This window comes from Crocuta crocuta, unplaced genomic scaffold, assembly GCF_008692635.1.
Source record: "Crocuta crocuta isolate KB4526 unplaced genomic scaffold, BGI_CrCroc_1.0 scaffold61, whole genome shotgun sequence".
In the NCBI taxonomy this organism is placed as follows: Eukaryota; Metazoa; Chordata; class Mammalia; order Carnivora; family Hyaenidae; genus Crocuta; species Crocuta crocuta.
In genome coordinates, this window is record NW_027528369.1 from 2620020 (window position 1) to 2643815 (window position 23796).

General features: G+C 43.7%; 1 protein-coding gene across 1 annotated transcript in view; it reads left to right on the forward strand.

The window, feature by feature from the left end:
- Positions 1–23796, forward strand: part of WWOX (WW domain containing oxidoreductase) — a 951312-nt gene that overhangs the window by 285207 nt on the left and 642309 nt on the right. The window contains exon 8 of the mRNA XM_077754050.1: positions 1700–1964. Within this exon, the coding sequence (XP_077610176.1) occupies positions 1700–1964 (265 nt within the window). The remainder of the gene's footprint in view (positions 1–1699; positions 1965–23796) is intronic.

Genomic DNA, 23796 nt, shown 5'->3' on the forward strand with positions numbered 1-23796 from the left:
CAGACCATTAACAGGTGTGTGGCGCCACGGACTGAAATACCCCTAGCACGGAATCAAGCCTCACCTCCCCCCAAAACCCATGAAATCTGAAAGTGCATTCATTCCTCATATACATGCTTGTTAGACTAAACTCTTGGGAATGCAGTGGTTGTCAAAACTGTGCATATGTGTAAAACACAGCCAGGCTCTAGGCTCAGATAATTATACACAAGGTCTGGTGGGGCAGTCTTCATTGAACAAGACTCCATCTGCATTGCAGGACTTCTTCCATCCCCAGCCCCTGCCGGCGATCATTATAACAACCAGTAGAAGGCCCCCATAAATTTTCAAATTTCCCGCTAAGTTCCAGTGCTTTGGATGATTAAGCTCAGAAGTCTGGGTCCTTCCTGTGGTTTGGGGACTTGGAAGCAGGCAGACAACAATTAGTTTCTACGTCTTGTTGCTGTATCCACGATAGCACTTCTGGCCATCGCCTTTGTTGATGACTTTAGAGCAATGATGTCATTTAACACTAGAAGTTGGATGTCACCGACTGAGTCCTGAAGAAGGGATATTTAATTTCCCTTAAAATGTGAATTTCACCTGTCCCTGTGTTGCTTTTACCTTGGTTGTAGATTAACCTGAATTGTCCCTATTCAGGAATGACCAGATTATTCCATGATTTTCATTTTACCTTTTGCTTTTGTTTCTACAGCAGTTTCCCAGAGTACCCTCTTCTGTTTCCTTATTACTTGGTGCAAATGCCCAGAGTTAATGTAGTGAAGGAAACCATGAGGAGTCTTTAGCAAGGATGAGATCAACATCTAGAAAATTCCTTTTGTTGTGAGCCATTTTTTCTTTTAGGGCGATCACTACTTTGTTGTTACTTGAAAGAAAGAGACAGAGAAAGAGAGAGAGAGAGAGAAAGAAAGAGAGAGAGAGAGAAAGAAAGAAAGAAAAAGAAAAAAGAGAAAAAGAAGAGAGGGAAGAAAAGAAACAAACAGCTGGTGTTTAATGACTCCGTCAGACCCAATTATAAAACATCAACTACTTACTTTGATTTGTGTGTTTCTATGCCATGGGTATACTTAAAAACAGTAGACTCTGCCAGAACTCATTCTGGCTTTGTTTACATTTATCTTTTAAACGTATAAGACTATTGATGGCACCTCACCAAGGTTATAACCCCTTTATAATCATTAATTTTTAATCTGGAAAAGAGTCTTGGGGGCAGCAAGACTCATCTGTATTTACTTGGAGGCTCAAATGAAAATATACAGGACTCAAGCATTGGCTAAAATAACCGAGGAAAGCCCCGTCAAAGGTTAGGAATGTGATATCTTTCTGCTTCCAAAAGCTGCAGCCCTTTATTTAAGATGCTTTTCTGTTTAATTTAATTATCCTTGAACTTCCTGTTGAAGGTTTTGAAAAATACATGTTGGAAGCCGGAGGGGGGTGTTGGCGGTTGAGCGTGTTAAGATTGCCTGTTTCCGTGTTTGGGCCCTTATGTAGTCCGTCTTTGGATGCTACTGTTTTATCATGTCACATCACTATCGTCCATTTCTAAGGGAGACTTTGTTTCCATGTTTGCACACTTGGGTTTTCAGTTGCCTCAATGGTGGTCTCCTCAGATTTCTAATACGAATAAAATGGTACGATCAGACATCAGAGATTGACTGCTTCATGTCTTACTGCCTGTGTTTTTTGTTTGTTTGTTTAGATTCACAGATATTAACGATTCCTCAGGCAAACTGGACTTCAGCCGCCTTTCTCCATCTAAAAATGACTACTGGGCCATGCTGGCCTACAACCGGTCTAAGCTCTGCAACATTCTCTTCTCCAATGAGCTCCACCGCCGCCTGTCCCCACGTGGGGTGACGTCGAATGCTGTGCACCCAGGAAACATGTTTTATTCCTCACTTCATCGCAACTGGTGGGTGTACACGCTGCTGTTTACCTTGGGCAGGCCTTTCACCAAGTCCATGGTAAGTGAATGGCTTCTGTCGCCGCCCAGACACCTTTAGTGCGCTCTTAATGGACACGCGCGTTTCCTTTGGCTTCTCTCCTCCCGTGGTGATGAGTCTGGTCTCGACAGCCACATCCTCAGGCCCGTTACAGCCTTCGCTAAGGGCTCTCGAATGCGGGCTGAAACCCGCATTTCAGTTGACTTAGCTTATATCTGTTGCTCTAAAGGCGTCTTGGAGGGCTGGATAGGTAGAAAATGTGGTTCTTCCAGTATCGCGTTAAGGATGGCTTGAAGTCTTGGTCGAGATGAGTTGCTTTGTTTGGAGCATTTTTATTATTTTATTGCTGTTATTCACTGAAATCAGCGTTCCGTGTTAGGAGTTGAAAACCATGGATTTGTGACTATGGAATTATCAGCCGAAGCGATTCCTTTGTTTCGGTTGAGAATCTGTATTTGATGTTCTAAATTCTTCTTTTAATGGATGTGAACCTCACCTGGAGAACCTATTGTTGGTCCAAAGTGCATTTGATTCTTTACTTCCCCAAAGGTGAGTCCTTTTGGATCAATCACACTTCTGTGGTTAGATTTGGAAGTATTCACAAAGGTGAATAGGATGTTTTTACATTGCCGATGGTCATATAACAGCCATATCTAGAAACTTCTTCCATGAGAACATTTCAGTGGGAAGTCTTTGAAATGAGCAGTACACATTTTATACAATATATTTGGTATGGTATATTTTTCTAAACCATAGGCCTTTAAAAACTCTTGAAATTAGTGCATACAAATATACTATCCCAGTTAACTAACTTAACATCGAATCCTAAGAAAGGCCCGAACACATTTTGGCTTTTGAGAGTATCACAAGGTGAATTCATTATCTTAGAAAAATGATCCTATGACCTCTGAATACAATCTGCCTTCTTCTCCAACAGCCGTTCCCACTTAACGGTGGGTAGGACCCCAACCACTCTGAGCCTGAGTCCCCACAACTAAAATGGCTCTGTGGGTTGGTGTGGGGATTGACCATAATGAATATGACATTTATAACATTGGGTATGGAATTTCTGCAGTGATTTTCGTTTGACTCTGAAGTTTGGCAGCCACCTCCCATATGTGGCTGTGGAGCCATTGGAAAGTGGCTAAATAGAGCCAAGAAGCTGAATTTTTAATTTGGTTTCGTCTTAATTGATTTAGACTTAAATAGCTGCGCATACCTAATGGTTGCCAGGTTGGAAAGCACGGTTAAATAATGTGCCTAGCATGGTGTCTGTGTACAGTAGGTGTGCACACTTGGTATGATGGTGGTTACTCTTGTTTATATTACCTTTGGAGCAGATTATTCTCCAACGTGTCATTGTTTATGTTGTATATAAAGATCGCAGAACTAAAGGAGTCTGTAAACTGGGAATCTGGTGGTGGTGGTTGGATGGACCTCTCTCTCTGTCCCTCGAGGCCCAAGGAGAAGGTCTCTGGCCAGATGGGAAGGGTGTCCAGACAATGAGAGCCTGGTTTCCAGTCTGTACATCTGGTCTTCCAGGAGCCATAGTAGAGTGAACTTTCTGTGTTCTGGTCCCCCAGTAACTGGAAAACAGCATCTTTTATGTGTCATAAATGTTCTGTTTTTGGATAAAGGTATAGATGATGAAGACTATGAAATATGTACATGGGTTTAGATTTTTAGGACATTACTTTTTCTAATAATGTTTTTATATATTTAGGTGTTCACTGGTATTCTTGGTCATCAGAGTTCTATGGTTAGGTTTATAAAGAGGTAGAATGGGAATGAATTTGTCAAACTCACAGCCAATTGCTTCTTCATAATATAAACATTTAGGACTGTATGTACATGGGAGAGGCATCGGCATGATGTGTGCATGATGGGTCTATGTCACTTTTGGGACAGAGCAGGCTTACCAGAAAAGTCACCTCATGTTTTATCCTCCTGAACGTGGCTTGACATGACTTCTGTCACAATAAGACATTTGTTTTGTGGACGCAGAGTGTACTTCCTCCTTTTTTAACACATATTTATTTTTGGACGTATGCTGCACAGTTGCATCCCCATTGTCACTCCCCGTGAAAGCTGGATTCCTGGATGCTCTGGAAGAAGTTTAGCATAGATGCGGTGTCCTGTCACACATTGGCTGTTTGTGCTCCACAGATCTGTCCACAGGTCACTCCAAAATTAGTTCCTTTTCACATGAGTGTTGCTGGGGTACACATCCCATCACACAAGGTCAAGGAATGAAGAAGTACAGCACAGCCTCATGCTCAGAGAGCTCTGCCTTTGCTTCCCCACCATAGCTGGCTCCCTTAAGTATTAAACAGCAGTATTCTAATATCAACGTCCCTTTTTTATTTGCTGTGACTTGCTGTGACTACGGTGATTTTAGTTACAGTAATTAGGTCACCCTTCATGGAGTCAGGCTATTTTAAGTGCCTCTTTAAGGAATATTGTTGCAGATCAGTAATTTTACAATTGGATGTTCTTGTGCAACTTTATTAAATGTAATCTGTCTTTTAAATGTTGCCCTTTTACAGTTATACATTTCTAATTGTTGCTGTAAATGCATTATCACTTTGAAATTAATTAATTTTTCCATTTTGGCCGCCTGCAGTATAATAATCACTAATGAGAAACTCATACGGATTAATCTCAGCACAGTGACCCCTACTGGTAAAGCTATGTCTTTGGCACCTCGTCCCCTTGAGGTCTGGAGGGTAGGACAGGTGTATGAAGAGTCTAGGGGGGAAGCGTTTGTCTCCTTTCCCTCCAACTGATGTAAAAATAAAAATAATTTATACAAGTGGGAATAGGATTTTTTAAAGTAATCTTTATGCCCATTGCGAGGCTTGAATCCACAACCCCAAGGTCAAGAGTCACATGCTTGTTCTACTGAGCCAGCCAGGTACCCTGGGAATAGGATTAGTTTTAAATACTGTTTAAAAAATATGCAGGACTCCTTAGCTGCTTTTGAAACATCTTAAGGGAAACTAAAGTTTGATGGGAGCTTTTTGATAATGAAGTCAAATCCATCATGGCTATGTTATACATTATTTTCCTGTTTCCCTAGCTTTCCTCTATCCAATTAAAATATGCTAAAATTATATGTAATATGTGTATGTATGAATATATACCATTAGTGTATATCAAGTGTTCGTATGTTGGTATTTCTCCAAGTAACTTAGTTCACAAAACCAGGCCGATTGTATTATCTGGTGATAGAAGAGATTTCCAAGGGTACTTCTGGCTGTTGGCGATTGTTGCCACTTGGTGACTTTAGACTCCAGCATGCTTCTGGGCAGGATGTGACTGGGCAGCTTAGTCCAGACCCTGTGATGCGTTAGGCATCCAGTTGTGTGGCCTCATGCATTCCCCACAACGGTCGCACCCAGCGCTAGGATGATTACCCTCCCAGAGGGGTCCAGGAGCACAGAGAACGCACCCACCTTGCCCATGAGAAACGCATACCTGCCTGTAGAACCTTCCCCATCTCCTCCCAAGTGCGTTTGCCTTGCCCGATGCACCACAGCGCCCCCACCGTGTCATCTCCTTGTGCCGTTAATGTTTCCTTTACGAAACGCTTGAAAGTACCTTCATGAACCCTTCACCCTTGGCCTTTTCTCCCCCCCCCCCCCCAAAAAAANAGTTCCTAGGTCCAAGCCGGTCCTTTGCGGATCGGTATGTAAATTTGAAGCCGAGCCCTGTCACGTGCCTCTGAGGGTGTTTTGTGTGACCAAATATTTATGTTGGCAGGTAACAGTAGAGAGAATATCATGTGTTAGGGTAGCAAGAGCTTAGCAGATGTTTTAGGGAGCTGCATTTTCAAATCATTTCACGTTAAAAAATGGCTCGAGTTTGTCGAACTTCTGGAATGATTGAGTTACGTTTCCTGTGGCCGTGTAGAGGCAGTCGTTGCGCTGAGTTTTAACAGATGTGCAGCCACCCCACTAATGGATGGACCTGCAACGCCGGTCCTGTTGCAGAGTTATAAATTATAACTAGAAAAAGCACAAGATGTCATTCTTCTAACCTTCGCGAAAGCCAAGCTGGGTAATTCTGCCCTTGAATAACCCGCTGCAGGGTGATTTATAGTTGTATAATTTAAAACATAATGAAGGAGATAATAGATGTTGATTTGTTCTTTAAATTAGTGTTTTAGAAAAATATTTCTCCCCCCATTCCCCTTAAATACCTGCAGCTGACTACACTGTAGATATTATCAAGGACAAAACCCCATTGGAATCTCTACCCATGCATTGGAGGAGAATGCAAGGGCCTTTTCCTGGGCTGGGAGGAGGAGATCGAGTTTTCTAAGTAGAAATGTCAGAATATTCCTCACTAATGTAAATGCTGGGGGCCTCCCGAGTGAGGGTTGAATTCTCTGGCTGCTTGGCCTCAGCCAGTCCAGATATGTTAGAAAACTACACTCCCACGACCCCGCCGTGGTTGGGCCGCACTTGACCTTTCCTGCAGAACCCCACAGAAGGACCTGGTGGCAGTGCTCTTTGCTGAGGTCACATCCCTGTGGTCTCACACATTCTGCTTACTTTCCAGGATTATCATTGGCATTGGTTTTATTAGTCACCTCTGATTCTGTCCAGAGCTTTAAAGTTAACAGTGTTTGCTCAATGTACACCCTGAGGGCTATGAGAGAGCGAAAAAGAGCAAAGGATTTAGAATCATTAGGCCTGTATTCAAAACTCAATGTTTCTACCTCTTTTAATGATATAATTTTGAAATGATGCATCCTCTGTGAGATTCATATTCTACATCAGTTTTCATGTCTTGGTCTGTGAGTTATTAATACCCAATTAAAAATATTTGGAATATTAGAGGTTTGTTTTTCTCATCTATCCAGAAATCCAGGGGCTGCTGGGGGTATGTTTGGCTACTATATAGGCAACTTCTTTGTGATTGTCTTAGCTTTTCCTTCATGCTTATAACATGGCTGCAGTAGCACCAACCATTGCATCCTACGTGATGAGGTCTGGAGCAGGATGGTAGGGATGGGACCCCTCCTTGCATATCTCCCTTCTGTATCGAGGAAGAGAACATTCTATCTCAGCACTGTCTCCTGTAGCACTTTCCATCAGCTCCCACTGGCTGGGATTCAGTGTCGCTTTTCCATAGCCATGGTGCAAGAGAGGCTGACTTTCCCATTTCTGGCATTTTGTGTCTATGGTTGGAGGTGATGTTGCCGGCATAGAAAATGGATGGGATAAGGGCTTTTGAGCAGCCTTTGTTGAATAAGTATGCCTATCGTTTTCCCATCTGTCAAGTGGGAATGCTGTCTTTTTTTATAGGCTCACTGTGTAAGCAAGTGAGAATTGAATGGAAGGCACCTGGCCTTGTCTGGTCCCCTTTTATGCAGCAGCTTTACCTCAAGCCACTTGGAGCTGCATTCTCCTTCCTTCTCCAGAATGCTGAAGCATACTTCCTTTAGTCTATAACCCTCCCTTTTCTTCAAGCCTAGTTACATTCTACTCATCGTTCAAAGCTCAATGTAAACATCATACCCCAAGGAAGCATTAGTTCAAGATCTGGTCAAAACTCCCTTTCTATGCTCTAGTAAGAGCTGATGCTCGAAATACTGTCTGATGCATAACAGTCCTCTGTAAACAGTCCTCTGAAGGAATGAATGAAGGACGCCCAGAAGTTCTACAGAACACTGGACACAAACACAATTTAGAAAACTAATCGCTGCGGTTCTGTATTTAATGCCTTCCTCCCCCTCTCTTGAAAGTGCTGTTTTTTGCATTCACACCACTCTATCCCTGGTCCATAAAGTAAATGCTCAGTAAATATTTGTAAATGAATAAATGAAAGACGATTAGGTGCTTAATGAATGACAGTCATTAAGGCATTCCTTATCATTAGTCTGTCTGAGGGGGGCAGGGCACTGCAGTTCACAATGTGCAGAGAGAGAAGCGGGTGAGGTGAGGGGGCCCGGCTGGGTCCCCCAGCTAGTGCACAGGAGAGCTGGGACCAGGCCCCAGGCCCCCAAGACTCCTGGACCAGTGCCGGAGGAGAGGTCTGCCAGAGGGGTGTGGGTGCAGGGAAGCCCTCGGGAGAGAACGGAAGGCGTGGGCAAGATAGTCTGTAAAGCTGGGTGAGACCCTCACTCCCTTTCCCTCTGCCCCCACCCCTTGGGCCCGTTTCCTCAGGCATTAAGATTAAGATTCTCGCATAAAACTGGGATGTGCGACCTACCTTGCGGGCTCCTGTTGAGAGTTGAAGGAGCTTAGGAATACACCAGGTCTAGAATGTGCTCGATGCTCAACAAACGCTAACTGGTACCACTGTTATTGCTGACACACTGTTATTACTGGTATCACTGTTAGAACTGAAGAGCAGGACGACACAGCATGTTCAATGAATATTTATTATTATTGTTGTCATTGTTGTTGTCATGTTTTCTGGCGAGCGAAGGGTCCCTTCCCTTCCCCTCGAGTCGATGCACATACTCCCAGTGATGGCTCTGGGTCTGTCCCTGATGGTCTCATGCCCCCTGCGAGCACTGAGCACAGCCCAGGGGACACGCAGAGTGGCTGCTAGGACTCGACGGGTTTCCCTGGTACGTAACGCAAGCCCTTCCGGCTGCCTGTTTGAAGCCACCAACTGCACACCTTGGCTGTGAGGGACCATCAGCGCTTTCTTGTTAAAGACAAAGAGAAGGGAAATACGCGTGGCTTTGTGAGGACACAGCCTCTCATCCTGGCGTCTTCTCCGCCTTGCTTTTCAGCGTTTTAAGTCTGGTGAAGCCTTTGTTCCCGAATGAGCACCCGAGAGGGGAAGAAGTGACGATCTGGCCTTAATATGTGTGACAAATTATTTAATGAACATTTAGCCAAGATTTGAAATTCCCCTAGTTTTATCTTCCTCGCCTCCCTTTCTTCTGCACCCCTGCTGGCGTTTTGGTAACGCATGGCCTCATCCCCGCTCCCTCGCTAGCTCTTTTATTGCTTTTAAGTCCGTGGTGCCGCCTTTGATCCTCCCCTCCCGGTTTCCTTTTCTCCAATTTCATGCTTCTTTCCAGTGGGTTTTGGCTGGAGTGCAGCGTAGACACTGGAGGCCAGGACGATGAGACAGACGGCAGGAGCTCACGTGGCCCCGTGACAGCGCTTCTGCCGCGTGGCCCCCATGGACACTGAGTTTTGTGTCACTCACCAGACGCACCGATTATTCCTCAGGAGGTGGGCGGTTCATGCGCCTTTTGGGCAGTAATAAACACGGTTTGGAGTCAGTGTTCCTAATCGTGCAGAAACTGAAAACCACCCCCGCCCCCACCCCTTCTTATGACAGTAAGACAATCAGTTCGCGTGGTCACGTCACATGTGAAGGTGCTGAGTGCCAGGCCCTAGGCTCCGGGGGGTTTACATCTTTATGTGCCTTGTCTCACTTAGTGCGATTTTAGAGTTTGCTATAATCAAACGATTGTGTGTCTCTGAGCAAGTCACCTACCCTTTCTGGACCTCAGTTTTGTTATCTGTAAAATGAGTCAGTTGACCAATTTAGTTGTCCCATGGGTTATGGATTTTAGAGAACAGGCATAATTTGAAAGGAAGTAAGAAAGGGATACTAATGTAGATTCATACTTTTTGTCCCAAAAACATGAAGGACAAACCCACCACCATTGACTGTCAGCACCATTGTTTAAGGAATGTGTAGCACCAAAGCTATGAACAGGACCCGGCTGTAGAACCAAAAGCAGCCCTCACGATGGCATATGTTTGACTTTAGCACAACTTGTGATGGTGTCGCTGCTGTGTTGTTGTTGAAAGTGCTGGGCCTGCACTTGGGAATGACTCCCCAAAGCCCCACGGGTCCAAACTTGCAGGAAAGCTGCCTGCATCTCAGTTCGTTGTCATGAGCTTGAGGTGAGACCATCAGAAATGCAGACCTACCCAGACTCGCCTAGCGGAGTGGAGCATAGTGCGGGGATGCGGGGTTTGAATCTGGGTGTAAGCTGACCTAGTGTAGTGTTTTGTTCCCCACAAGCACCTGTTTCAGCCTGTGCACTTTTATAAATGTGGCACCCATCTACTTCCATCCTGGTTTCTGTGGGCTTAGAACCCCGGGCGTGGCTTCACAGGGCACCCTGCCTCCGGGTCGGCTCCCAGGCTGCATTCACCCATCTCAAGGCCCAGCTGGAGAAGGGTCCACTTCCAAAGTCACATGCTGGTGAGCAGCATTCAGCTCCTTGTGGCCCAGGTACTGGGGACTCTTGGGCTCCTCCCTGGCCATTAGCTGGACACCACTTTCTCGCTTCCTTGCTGCCCCGGCCTCCCCACCACACAGCTTGCTCTGTCGGAGTGCGGAAGCCAAGGGGGAAGTAGTCTGTCAGCAAGAGGAAGTCCCAGTCCAAGTGACATCTCGCTACTTTTGCCCATTCTGTGTGTTCAAAGCAAGTCACTGGGTGTGACCCACATTCACAGGGCGAGGATTGCACCACGGCATGGAGACCAGGGGGCAGGCAGGGAGACCATGAGGTTGTCACACTTTACAAGTTCAGTTTCGTTGGGTTTTTCCAGTGCCTTTTGGTGGTAGATTTACTTCTAGACTCTGATGGTCCCTGGCCTTGGGCCATGGCACTCCGTACCGACTCGTTAGGTCCGCCTTGCTGTTCCTCTGGCATCCTTTCTGTGTTCTTGTCTCCTTCCCTCTTTCTGGGGCGTGAGAGGTACCAGCTGCACCCACTTGGTTTTTTATATATTCATTTCTGCCTCATGGTGGGAGATAAGATTTAGTCCTTTAATAAGAAAGCTTATGGAAAAAATAAAGAAACGTGTGGATTATGTTTCCGAAAGTCAAGTATTTATTTTCTTGCTGCTTTAGTCGAGGCGGCCATGTTAATCGATGTCCCAAATTTTCTTCCAAAAGAAACGTGTATTGCCGAGTTTTGATTTGAGTTTCAAAAATTGGCCAGAGACCCTGGACTTTTTTTTTTTAAGGCATAAAGCTAGATAAAGTTCAGTGATCATTTCAAAGCCCATGTAGAATATGGCAGACTATGTATAGTCTCTGGGATTTGTTGTTTTGGTTTTGGGGTTTATTATTATTATTTTCAGTAGTAATGTAAGGAGAAAAAACACTTTTGCTGTTTTCAGAAAATATTATAGAGATTGATTTTGAATGTGTTTATTTTATAAAACCTCTCCTTCAGAAGGTATAATAAGTAAAATATCTTATTTGGTAATATTCTAATATTCCCCTGTGAAATATCAAGTTTTTTTTTTTTTTTTTTTTTTTTTTTTTTNAAGAAAAAGAAAGTGAAATATTCTTTAAGAAGCCAAAATAATCCACGGGAATGTATGGTGTTTATTCAGCTGGATATCTTATTTATTTGAAGTACTGAGAGAAATCTCTTCTGACTGCTCAAAAAAGGGAAGAATAAACAGTAAGAGTGTCCAAGTAATTTGAGCTAGAAGGTCCCTCCTTTCACAGAAAAGTTATAAAAAGTATATTCGCCAGATCCAAAAAAAATACTGTATATCAACTACTGAGACCTGCATAATGTTTGCTTAGTATTCTCACTCTTCAGAAGGAAAAAAGAAAAAAAAAAACTGTAAAATCTGGGAACTTAAAATTTTTTTTGATATTTTAATCTTCCTTGGCAGGTGAATACAGTAAGTCTGTTTTTCCTTCTTAGAGCATGGCGTCTTCTTTTGGCTTTTGTGTGTGTCCTGTCATTTGTGGCTTCGCTGACCCTCTATGACCATAAATGACCACCTAATGAAATTTGTGGGACTGACATCTCAGCGTTAACTCTGAGTGCGTTTCCTATAAAGAAGGCGTTAAGAAGATGCTTAAAAGAAAAAAAATTGCAACGTATTTCAGAAGAATTAGATTCTGGAATGTATCCAGTCATGAAAATAATATAGATTTCTTCTCCTTTTGTGCCCTCTGTTAAAACCATTAGGAATGAGCTGGCATGTTTCCTGTGGATGAAATGTAGGGGAGGGTACCGGATTCCTGTGTCCTGGACCTGGGAAGGGCCTACTCTCTGTCCCGGTTTGCGTCCTTCTTAAGCTCGTGCACCACATCTTCCAGTGCCACGTAGTCACACACTGCCAGGCTCAAGGCTCTGTTGGAGTCATATTTGTACCTAGAGTGGAGGTCTTTTTCATCCAAAGCCAACCCCCCGCCCCCCAGAAAACAAAAAACAACAAGCTTATGTTTGCCATAGTCTTTAACGTTAAGATTTGAAACGTATTTGGTATATTTGAGAGATTTGCTGTGAGTTTTCCCTGGATAAGTATATGTTCTGTGGATCTAGAGGGAAAAGAGCTAATAACCACAAAGCCACCACTCTCATTTATCAGGACTCACCTGTTCTGAGTACCTCCCATGTGCCCACTCATTTATTTCCTGCCGTCCACTACCAACAGTATGATGTCGGTAGGGCCCGAGGAGAGAGTGTTCATCTGTTTTGTGGAAGAGAAATTCATCACCATGTAGGTGCAAAGGCCACGCCTTTGACATTGGAGATACCAGGCTCCAAGTTCCAGCCCTTCTTGCAGAGGCCAAATCACATGACCTCTCTGGGCCTTAGGGTTTCTTTTTCTCTTTGGAATGGAGAAATTATTCCCACATATTTGGGTTATTTGTGGATTAAGTCACAGCTCAACCCTAGTAGACACTCAAGAATAACTAGTTTTCTATTGTCCTACTGGTTAATATGAACTTTCTTGAGGTCTTGCTGATTTCTCAGGATACACAGGAAGCTATTATCCAGGGTGTTGTCTGTTATTTGACCCAAAAACATGTGAAGCTATGCCACACTGCATGTTAGGAATGCACTTGAACTCTGAATCCTATGGAGAGCCCCTGAGCAACTACTGTTATATCTTCCGCTTGGTAATAAAATCCTAGCGTATTGCTGGAGCGCCTCATCCGATTTTGTGCCTTTTCAGACCATATTAATGCTAATGGTGAGCATATCAACTTCCTCTGGTTTTTAGTGGCTCTACATTTTGTTCCCCTTGTTTTGTGCCGTTTCTTTCTTTGGGTCACCTTAAATTTGTTTTTGGAAGCAGATCAACTATGAATTACTAAAATGATTTAGGTTGAAGTACAGGCATATCACATGAAATCTGTTAATAATACCAGACCAAGAGCAACTTTATCTTGGTCTGCACTTTGGGGCATATTTCTGATTTGTCCACGCTCATCAAAAGACAGGATGCAACACCATTTGAACAAATGGGTCTTTTTTTTTTTTTTTAATTAATGTTTATTTATTTTTGAGAGAGAGAGAAAGACAGAATGTGAGTGTGGGGTGGGGGGACAGACAGAGTGGAAGACGCAGAATCTGAAGGCTTCAGGTTCTAGGCTCTGAGCTGTTAGCACAGAGCCTGATGCAGGGCTCAGACCCACAAACCACAAGATCTTGACCTGAGCTGAAGTTGGACGCTTAACTAACTGAGGCTCCCAGGCGCCCCAGCAAAACAAATCTTTTAATAAAACCATCCTGTCTTTGGAATTTGGGGAAACTTTCCCTTTTATTTCCACTTCTTTTTCCTCATATGGTTTACATGATGCTAGATATTGTTTGCTCTCGAGCACTATGCCAGCTGCCCAGATGGTAAGCCTTCTGATCAGATATGTATGTGTTCACGTGTGTGTATGCATGTAGTCACAGTTCTTCAAGGACCTAATAACATACATTTACTTCTTTTTCTGTCTTTTCTTTCTATTTCTTGATTATTCCCTTTCTCCTATGCCCATTATTATTTTTCAGTTGCCCGTTTTTATCTTAAATATATCTTTGTGAAAAATGTATTTATTTCATATTCAGTTCATTCAGCATGGTTTCTGAAGAGAATCACAGTGTGTGTGGGCGCCTGCAGACAGTAAGCACTCAATAAATGGGTTCATTATATCATGGAGATAGCCACCAACACTTAGAAAATCTGCTTGAGGGCAAGGGGAGATAAAACTGACTATTTCAGCCTGCTCTTTTGATCCTGAGACTATTTCTTTAACTCCGTGTTTATGAATAAAACATTTTAATCAGAATTATATTAACACTGATCAATTTTCTTTTTTCTGTGGGAGTCTAATAAAGGATGAATTCCATTAAGGCAATTAAATACCTTGATGAAGTTTTTAAACTTGATACAAAGATACTTAAGCTGTTGCTTTTTTTAAAAATAATATTTTACTGAACTCCTTTTCACCAGGACCTTTCCCCACACCCCCAGATATATTGTACAGTGAAGATTTCATCACCTGCTTTCCGTACATGCCAGATTTTACAGCTTTTGTCTCTTGAGATTTTTGTGTCAGGTGCCCCTACCAAGCCGTACTTTTAAATCAGGCGCCTCTCAGTCTCACCACTTGTGGTTTTTGTCACCAAGTCTTCGTGATGGGTAGTTCAACCAGAAATGCATGTTATTGACTCGATGAAAGACCTGTATCTACTTCTCAGCTGTTACCTAAGAAATTCCTCTGCAAGTTTGCTCCGACATTCTGGGGCTTCCCAGTTATCCAGGACTGGTCTCTGAGGGACGTTGCTTTCTGTGTCTTTTACAAACTTCCAAGGAGTTGGATGACTTTGAAACGCTTGTCCTTTATAAATGGTGGCCAGGCAGGTCGTAAAACATAGGTCCAGGTGTCCTGTTGTTGCTCCGGAACATTGTCTTCAAACTTTTTTTTTTTTTTTTAATTTTGTTACAATGTTTATTTTTGAGAGAGACAGAGACACACACACAGAGAGAGAGGGGCGTGGAGGGGCAGAGAGTGAGGGAGACACAGAATCTGAAGCAGGTTGCAGATTTTGAGCTGTCAGCACAAAACCCGATGTGCGGCTCAAACTCAAAGACCATGAGATCGTGACTTGGGCCAAAGTCAGATGCTTAGCCAACTGAGCCACCCAGGACTCCTCAAACCTATTTTGATTACCACAAAAATGTTTTCTGTCACAACCCAGTGCATGGATCCTTAAATATACATGGAAGTGTGTCTTTGTGTATCATGTGCGTACGTGTGTGTCTGACACAAACATTTTACAAAACAGCCCTCTAACTGTGGACAGTATTGTCTGCTGTTTTCTTCTTGATTGTATTTTATTTTTTAAAGTGCTGATTGTGACCCAGTTTTACCACCCACTATACAGCAATCTGTCCTTTGAAAATTGCCGCTCTAAAACAATTTGATCTGCTCCCATCTGACAAATGTTCATTGAGTATCTCTGGTGCGGCCTCCAGGGGAGAAAATGCAAAAGTGAGCAAGTCATAATCCTTGGCCTACGGGTGCTTCTGTTACATGGGGCAGAGATGTAAAGAATGTTGGCATGGGGAGGCATGGGGACCACTGGACACACGGTGCTTTTCTACCTTGGGGGTGGATGTAAGAGTAGACACATCATGCAGAATGGAGACAACATCTTTCTTTACCCAGCCTTGAAAGAGATGTAGGAGGGAAAGTGTGTAGATACAAAATCGAGAACATTTCAGGTCGACTTTGCAGCAACAGTAAGGCCAATCCCAGTTCTAGAGACAGTTAAGGATTTGCTAAAGAAAACTCAGTGATCAAGATGAACACTATTTGAATGCAATATTTAAAAAAAATCAAGATCAATGGGAAAAGCTCATGATGAACAAAATTTCTAATTTTAAATCAAAACAGGGTCACTGTTACAGCAAAGGATTTGTGCTGAGCTATGCAGGAGGTGTAGGCAACAGAACGAAGCAAAACGAAACAAAAGGCCCCTGTTGAAGGACCTGGTTGAAGACTTGGGATCTTATGATCTTCTATTAATATTGATGATGATGGTGATATGACCATGATGATGAGGGAAGTGATGCAAATATTCCCTAATATTTATCGAGCAGTTGCCATCTTCCAGGGCTACAATACATACCTTATCTGTTTCTCACTGTGGGTCTTTGAGGGTGGTGTACCCTGTTATGATTGAGGAAGCTCGGAAGGGCAATACCCTGCTCAAGGCCACATACCACAAAAGTCGTAGAGTGGAGATTTGAACTCTTTCCAATGGACTCAATTGCTCAAGCTCCAGATCTGTACTACTGATGGCCTCTACTGGCTCCATTGGGTCTGGGCTTTAGAAAGGCTGTTTTTATGGTAGTAAGAAGGTGAGTCGGCAAGAAGAGACTTTTTAGCCTAGAAACTAATAGGTAGACTGAAGGAGTTGACGTTTGGGAGATTTAGGAAGCCTATATGAAGGCAGTAGTAGGGGTCAGGAGATAAAATTCTGCAGAAGCAGGAGAAACAACTTTTGATGTGTTAACTGAATGTGAGAGGTAAGTGGCCAGGAAATACCTAGGGAATATATACAGTTGTGGGAGAGTTTGTTGATACGCCCATGAATACATGCATGCATTGACAGAGGAGTAAAGGAAGATATCTGACATTTAAGTTTTGTTTAGTGCTTAACAAAATGTTATACTGTCTTTTTCCTTTAAAAAATTTTTTTTAAATTTATTTCTGAGAGAGAAAGAGACAGCGTGAGCAGGGGAGGGTCAGAGAGAGAGGGAGGTACAGAATCCAAGACAGGCTCCAGGCTGTGAGCTACCTGTCAGCACAGAGCCCGACGCAGGGCTCGAACCCACGAACCGTGAGATCATGACCTGAGCTGAAGTTGGACGCTTAACTGACCGAGCCACCCAGGCGCCCCTGTCTTTTCCTTTTTAAAGTAGTGTCATTACATTTTTGCCATAGGGCTATTGGATAGAGGTAGGAGACAATCATTAACATACTTTGTAAGTATTGTTCCTTCAGATAGGTGTGTTGTTTATCTTTATAAGTATGAGCACCATGAGTCTATGGTGTCTCGGGAACATCTTGATCTATCTTTTTGGTGACTACACTTCATGACTGACGTAGGACAGATTCTAAGAAAAGAATATTTAGAGCACCCACCCGTGTCACTTCCATAACATGTATAAAAATGATCATGCCTATTCATTATTTAAATGGCTGTGGCCTTTTAGTGAATACCAACATTAACAAACCATGTTAACATGATTTAAAATATGTAATGAAATTTCCAATGCCATCTGATGACGGAGCTATCAAATTAGCACGGCAGCATTGACCGATCGTCCTTATAAAGAGCTGCCTGCACTGTGAGCAGAGAAGACACACATCCCCTTGTGGGCTGGCAGCCTTTCTGCAAGCATTTGCTTAAGTGATGCCACTGGCAGCATGGTTTATTCGATGTCGAAATGTCATGTGTCATGTGCCCATCGTACAATTTTAATCTGCTGCACACTTTGGGGAGTTGGCATATGTTCAGACTGACTAGTAATGTTCTCTGCGCTTGTGTGTGTGTGTGTGCGCGCGCGCGCGTGCACGCCTTCTTTTTACTCATTGTGTTACCGTTGTCCTCATTAAAGGCCTTTCCAAGGCCTTCCGTGGTTGTCAGATGATGGCCTTCCCAAAGCAGGATTATCCCGGGCACCCCAAGCTCCCTGCAAATATGCTATTTTGCTACTTGGAGTAAAATAGTGGAAAATTTTCTCATTGAGTCCATTTTGGTTCTTTCAACGTAATGACTAGTTACAGGTCTTAGCATCCAGAGTTAAGTGTGCAGATGTCACTTCATGTCCTACACACTTGTCCCAAGCAGGTGAAGGTGAATTCAATCCAAGTTAGTGGATGGAAATACAAAAACTGTTTCTTCTTCTTCTTCTTCTCCCCCTCCCCCTCCCCCTGCTCCTCTTCTTTTTAATTCACAATTGTTTTTCCCCCAATACTAAGCTTTGTTTCAGGAATTCCTAATAGACCTTCCTATAAGACTCCCTGCTTTTATAGTATTCATGAAACTCACGGAAGGTACGTGTAAGAGGAACGTGAACTTAGCAGCTTCTACTGGACTCAAGAACTTTCTTGACTCTTCATGCTGGAGATCGCACAAAGGGCCCCTTTTCTAGATGAGGAAACTAAGGAGTCCCCCCCCTTCCCCAGAGATGAAGGGGGCACAGCTTGCTCTGGTTGAAATTGGTCTGAAGACTCTGTTTCAGTGTTTATTTTCTACTCTCCCCTTCCCTGTCAGCTGATTGTTTTGTTTCATTGATACAGCATTGTTTGACTGAAACGTTTATTTAGTTTATCTCACATATACAACATATGTCTATTTAAATCATAGGCAGTGTTTGAAAAATAAACAGGATATATGTCACCTAGTTTCTTGGCGTTAATACAAGAAAAAATCTGACATTGAAAAGTATATGTGTGTTTACATTTATATACATAAACATTTGCAAGCATACATGTATAAACTCACATGAGTACTGGAGGCTCCTGATAGGTGGCGCCATATTTCACTTGTGTGTGTTTTGTGTACTTTCACACTTGTGTGTGAAGCAATGAGTACATCCTTATTGGGCCCGGGAAGGAGAAAAAACAAAACAAAACAAAACAAAAAAACCCAAATCCTTTGTCTCCCACGGTTTTCATTCCCTGTGTCACCTTGGTATTTAATTGACTTCACTTACATGACTACTTGAAGTTTTCCCAGGCTAGTTGCTACTATTAATTATAACCTAGAGGGATAATATTAGTAAACGAGTGGAGGCCAGCAGATGACTTGGGAAGAGCTGATCTGCAAGCACCTGGCGTGGCAGGGCGAACGGAGTCTTTCTTTGGTAGTCTCAGGGGGCCATGGTCCTGCCATGACCTTGGCGATTATGAAGGCCAAGCCTGTTAGTTTAGAGTTCAAGAAACTGGACCCTGAAATGTCAAGAGAGTCAAGTTCAGGCTGAGGGAGTGTTTTCACTGCGCTATGAGACACTCACCTACTTCATGTTTTAACTGACGTGACATTTCCCGTATTTTGAATGGTTACGTATTTCTTGTATAACTGGACATTTCAAAGTGGCCTAGGAGTTCAGCCTTGTGGTATAAATTCAGTTCACTGGTAATCTGAGTGAAAAGGGTATGATGATCCCAGGTTTCATTTTTCATCGTGAGAAGCAACTTCTTTTTTTTTCTTCTTCTTCTTCATCTTCATTTTATCTTCTCTCTTCTCCCACCATGAGGTCATGTGGGATATCCACCCTTTCACTTACTTTTGCTTTTCTTCCTATTTTCTTTAAAATCTGTGTGTGAGTATCTGGTGCATGGCTTAACTGTAAGATATCCAATATCAATTTGCTTTTTATGGGGCAAGATTTACTCTTGCATTTCTGTATGCCATTATTAACTGCTGCTGCTGTTTGCCAGCGGGTATTCTTGGAGATCATCTTCGAGTCAAAATGCAGTTAAGTATTTACAAATAATGTCAGTGACTTGTTTGCATTCTCAATCAGCCCAAAGATCTCCTTGGTTTTTTACGTTTATTATGTTTTTAGTGATCTCTACACCCAACATGGGGCTCGAACTCATAACCCTGAGATCGAGAGTCTCATGGCCTTCCATTTGAGGCAGCCAGGCTCCCTGCCACCCCCCCCGCCCCAAGACCTTCTTGATGTAACAAATGAAAAATTGCAAGACTCAACTTTAGCATCCCAAGATATGGTACATTAACAGAGCAGTGAATGATTCTCCTGGACCACATGGTCCATCGTAGGGCTTGTCTAAACCTGCCTCAGAACATCCCAGAACCATCTTCGATTTGCTTACCCTTCTTTTGCCTTTCTTGTTAATTATTGGACCCAAAATTTAGCTGCCTAGCAACTTGGGTGTGGCTTTGGTGCCTATAGATCTTCACTGTTCAGTTCTAGAAACAATTTCATTTTGAAAGTCTTTACCTCTCAGTTGCGGTAATTTGTCTCTCTTTAGGACCAATATCCACAACTCTTCTACCTCTAATTAGGGTTGGTACCGAAGCTGTGTGGGGGTCTGTGTTGGGGGTGCAGGCAGTGGAGCCCGGAGTTTCATAGGCAGACTTTGCATCATGCAAGACATCGGCCTGCCCTGTACATGTGTTTTTATAGACATTTACAGTCGGGGGATATTCAAGAAAGCAAAATTTTTAAAAAGTATTTTGAGAGAGAGAGAAATACCTAGTTGTTGCACTTTATGTAAATCCGAAGTAATTTCCTCCCAGAAAAGCACTAACTACACACTTTGGCTCTCTCTCCTCTCTCTCTGAATTAGTCAAGTGTGGTTGCTGCCTTGACTTGCTCAGCTGGAAACCACCAGCTCGAAGGAGTCCGGGCGCATGCGATGAGTTAAGCACAGGGACCCCTGAGTATGGAAATGACACAGAATATTCATAAAGTCAGGCCGCACGGCTTCCCAGGAAGGTAACCCTGCCGTGTTTCTCTAGTGTCCATAAAACCCAGTCCTCACAGCGGCTTCATCTGTGGGTGACGAGGATTTTGCTGATGGTTTTACAATCAGGGATAGTATATTATTATTATTATTTTAGGATATTTTAGCACACGCTTTTATGCATGGTATTAAACTCTGGCACTTTCAGTGGGCACTAAACTCAATGCCATGTCTTCCCTGGATGTTATGCTGACCCCTGTGGCTTTGGCCTCTCTGCAGTCCCTTTGCACCTTCATTGTGACATATTGTATGAATTCATTCTTTTCCCCTGGGGAGTAGGGTGAGGGGATGAGGTGAGGGGGCGGGGTACACTTGGAGCGAATGGAAATGGGATTACAGGTCATACTGGTGACACGTCAGTTACCACCTGAGAAAGCGAAGGCCGCCCACGAATTCTCAAGGTAGCCTTCGAAGTCTTCAGTTTGTTTGTGAGAAGCTGGCCTGGGATGGAGGCAGAGTCACAGTTACCGCTTTCATGCTTTTCTGTAGGTTCTGGGTAATCCGTTTGTAAACATGCATCTAAATGCACCTTGTTAGCTTATAATACATCTCAATTCTTTACATACTTGAACTGACTCTTAAGGTGCGGTGATATCAGATAAAGTCCTTAGAATACAGTGATTCCGCAGAAAGCCCACATCAGTTTTCATGGCAGTCCTCTTGGAATCTGCAACCATATTTTAGGATGGTCCTGTCTACGGTGTTCTCCTTTGAGCATCCTTTGGATTATTTTCAGAGTTACACAGGAGGGTAGAGAGGAGAAGCACTTTGCTGAGTGCTAGGCAAGGGGTCAGGTATATTTTATATGACATTCCAATTACTTTACTTCCCACAGGAACCTATTGCATTATAAATTATTATGCCCATTTTAGAGATGAGGAAATTGAGGTCTTGCCCCCGTCACGTAGCTTTTAAGGGACAGAGCTGAGCATCTGACATGCATGTCCTCCTCCCCTGCATCTCGCTGCTTCCCTGAGATGCACCCAGGGCGCCCCAAATCTTTCACAGGCTCCAGCCCTGACCCCAGGGCTGAGTGTGGTTTTTGGGCTGGTTACCATGGATGGAGCGTGGTATTGTTGCTCTTGTTATTTGGGAATGTGTGGTCGGGAATAGGACAGCAGCACAGGGTGAGAATGGGTCGGGTCCTGCCCTTTGAGATGGGTGGCCTGAGACCTGGCAAGAATGAAGGGATGGAGAGTTACCATAGGGTGCCATTTCTGACATTCCCGAGGGCCCCAGGGGCAGCTGCACTCTCTTGGTTTCTTAGTTGTTTTCTACTTAGGAACCCACCTTGTACTGTACTCTTTCTGTGCCCTCTCCTTTCCTCCTCAAATCCTAGTGCTTCAAGTGCAGATTTCCCCAGCGTGTACAGAGACCAGACCAGAGGTTGAGCGGACTAGCTGTTCTGAAGCTGCCTGCTCCTCCTGTAGAACATGGGCTGGAATAACTCAAATTTGTGCCTTACAAGAGAGAAAACTGACACTGCTTACAGCAGGCCCATCCAGTGACTCACTACGTATTTGCTTTTGAAGAACTAGAGAGTATTTTTGAGCCCTTTTAGAGTGTGGAATGCGTGCAGTCTATTCCAGACCCACCCAGGTGGGTTAGCAAGAGTTGGTGGGACCTACGAGGTGGAATGGACCTTGAGCGATGCAATATTATTAAATGCGTGCTGTATTTGAGTTTTTAGTCTGTTCTATTAGGAAGTATCCCTTGCATTTCCCTTTAAGCTTGGGAAGTGTTTTTCTTGGAGAGGAGTGCTGATCCCACTTATCAGTAAGGATACGAGATTGCTAATCTCATTTGTCAAGTTCTAGGCACGGATGCAAGCCATGCCATGGCTCGAATTTCACACCTCGCTAGTGGGCATCCAGCACGGCGCTGGTGGTGATCAAACCATCCGGTCATTACTGTATTGCCCTCCAGGGAGTTAGGTGCTGCTGCCTGTGCGTGGAATTCCATGTTTGGTGTATATTTCTTAAAACCTAATTAAAACAATACATGGGTATTTCACTATCCATGCAGACCTGCAAGCTGTACCCTTCACACACACACGTCCTGTAGGGCAGAGAACCCACTTAGCACGTTCTAGTTTCTCCTGGGTGTCCTGTACTTAATATGGGCCCTCATAGCATTTGACTCCCCATCCATGCTCTCGTATTGTCACTTACCCAGATGAGGAACTGATTAGGAAGGCCAGAAGGTGGGGGCGGGGGTAGGAGATGGGAGTGTATTTGGGGAAGGCGGGGAGTTCTGGGTTGAGAAGCCCATCCACACAAGCCCCGTGTATGTGTGTGTAGCTGGGACTCGAGATCTGATTTAATGAAAGAAGAAACAAAGACAAGCCAAATGGGGCCTTTTGCATGGACCCCCACTTGGGTACACCTAGCCCAGTGACCGGTGAGGCGGCCGGGAGCGGCGCAGAGCTGTTTTCAAAATCAGAGCCATTCACCGTCCCCCAAACCTTCGCAGGTCACGCCTGAATACCTTCACCATGCCCCATGTAAAAATACACTTGGAGGAGATTGGACATGCCCTATGAATTATACCTTATTTATTATCATTGAGTACCCCCCCTTCTTCCGTCAGGCTTTAGAATCATGGGCTGGAGCAGTTCTTAATACTCTATTTATTTTAGGGGAGGAAAATGTTTTTCTTCAACCACAACATTCATGCAATACCAACTGCCGGCAGTTTCCCCAGCATTTAAGGAAATATTGTTGTAAGGCTTTTATGTTCTGTACTTCAATCAGCCAGACCCAGCAGTATCCCAATAGAAGGACCCTCAACAGACCATTTTCAGCATTTTGCTACAATTAAACTCCTCTGGTTTTAGCCCTCAGGCAATTTAGTACCTTTTTACATATGCACATTATGAACTTTTGACCAGGGTCTAGCAGTCATATATTCGAGTGTGTTGCTCTTGAAAGCAGGCTTAACAAGTCCCTGGGAGTATTGCAGTTGGAGTCGGTCGTGGAAAAGGTAATTTAAGCAACTTGCAGCGAGGCCATTCAGAATCTCAGCGATGACCCTAAATATCTCTCTCTCTCTCTCTCTCTCTCTCTCTCTCTCCTTCTCTCTTGCTCGCTCTCCCCCCCCCTCCTTTTTTTTTCCTTGTTTCCTCTGGAAGCTGGTAGCAAGAGCTTTCAAAGTCTGTGATTGATCTTTTATTCAGTAGCTAACGAGGGCTGTGATTCTATTAGCGCGCTACAAGGCAAGAGAACAGTGATTTAATGAAGTGTCTAGTGAGCTGGCCATAGATTTATCCTGTTGTCGCTAATTTGCACTGCCGTTGTGAGCATAAAGGAAAACTGCACTCACACTGCTATTAAGCAGGTATTTCCTTAGTAAATTGTTGTAAGGTCAGGTACAGTTATCTCAGCAAAAGCAATGCCTTACCTCTTCAGTGTCTGCAGATGACAGCCACCGTGCTGAGCGCCCACTGAGGTGGAACCAGGAGATCAGAGGTCCGTCTCCAAGTCGCCCTTAGCGGAGGCAGGAGCAGATGAACTGCCAAGTAGGAGTAATAGAGTCATAATTGGTGATTAGAACTGGAAAGGTACAATAACATCTTAATACAAACTGGCGTATGTTATAGTTACTG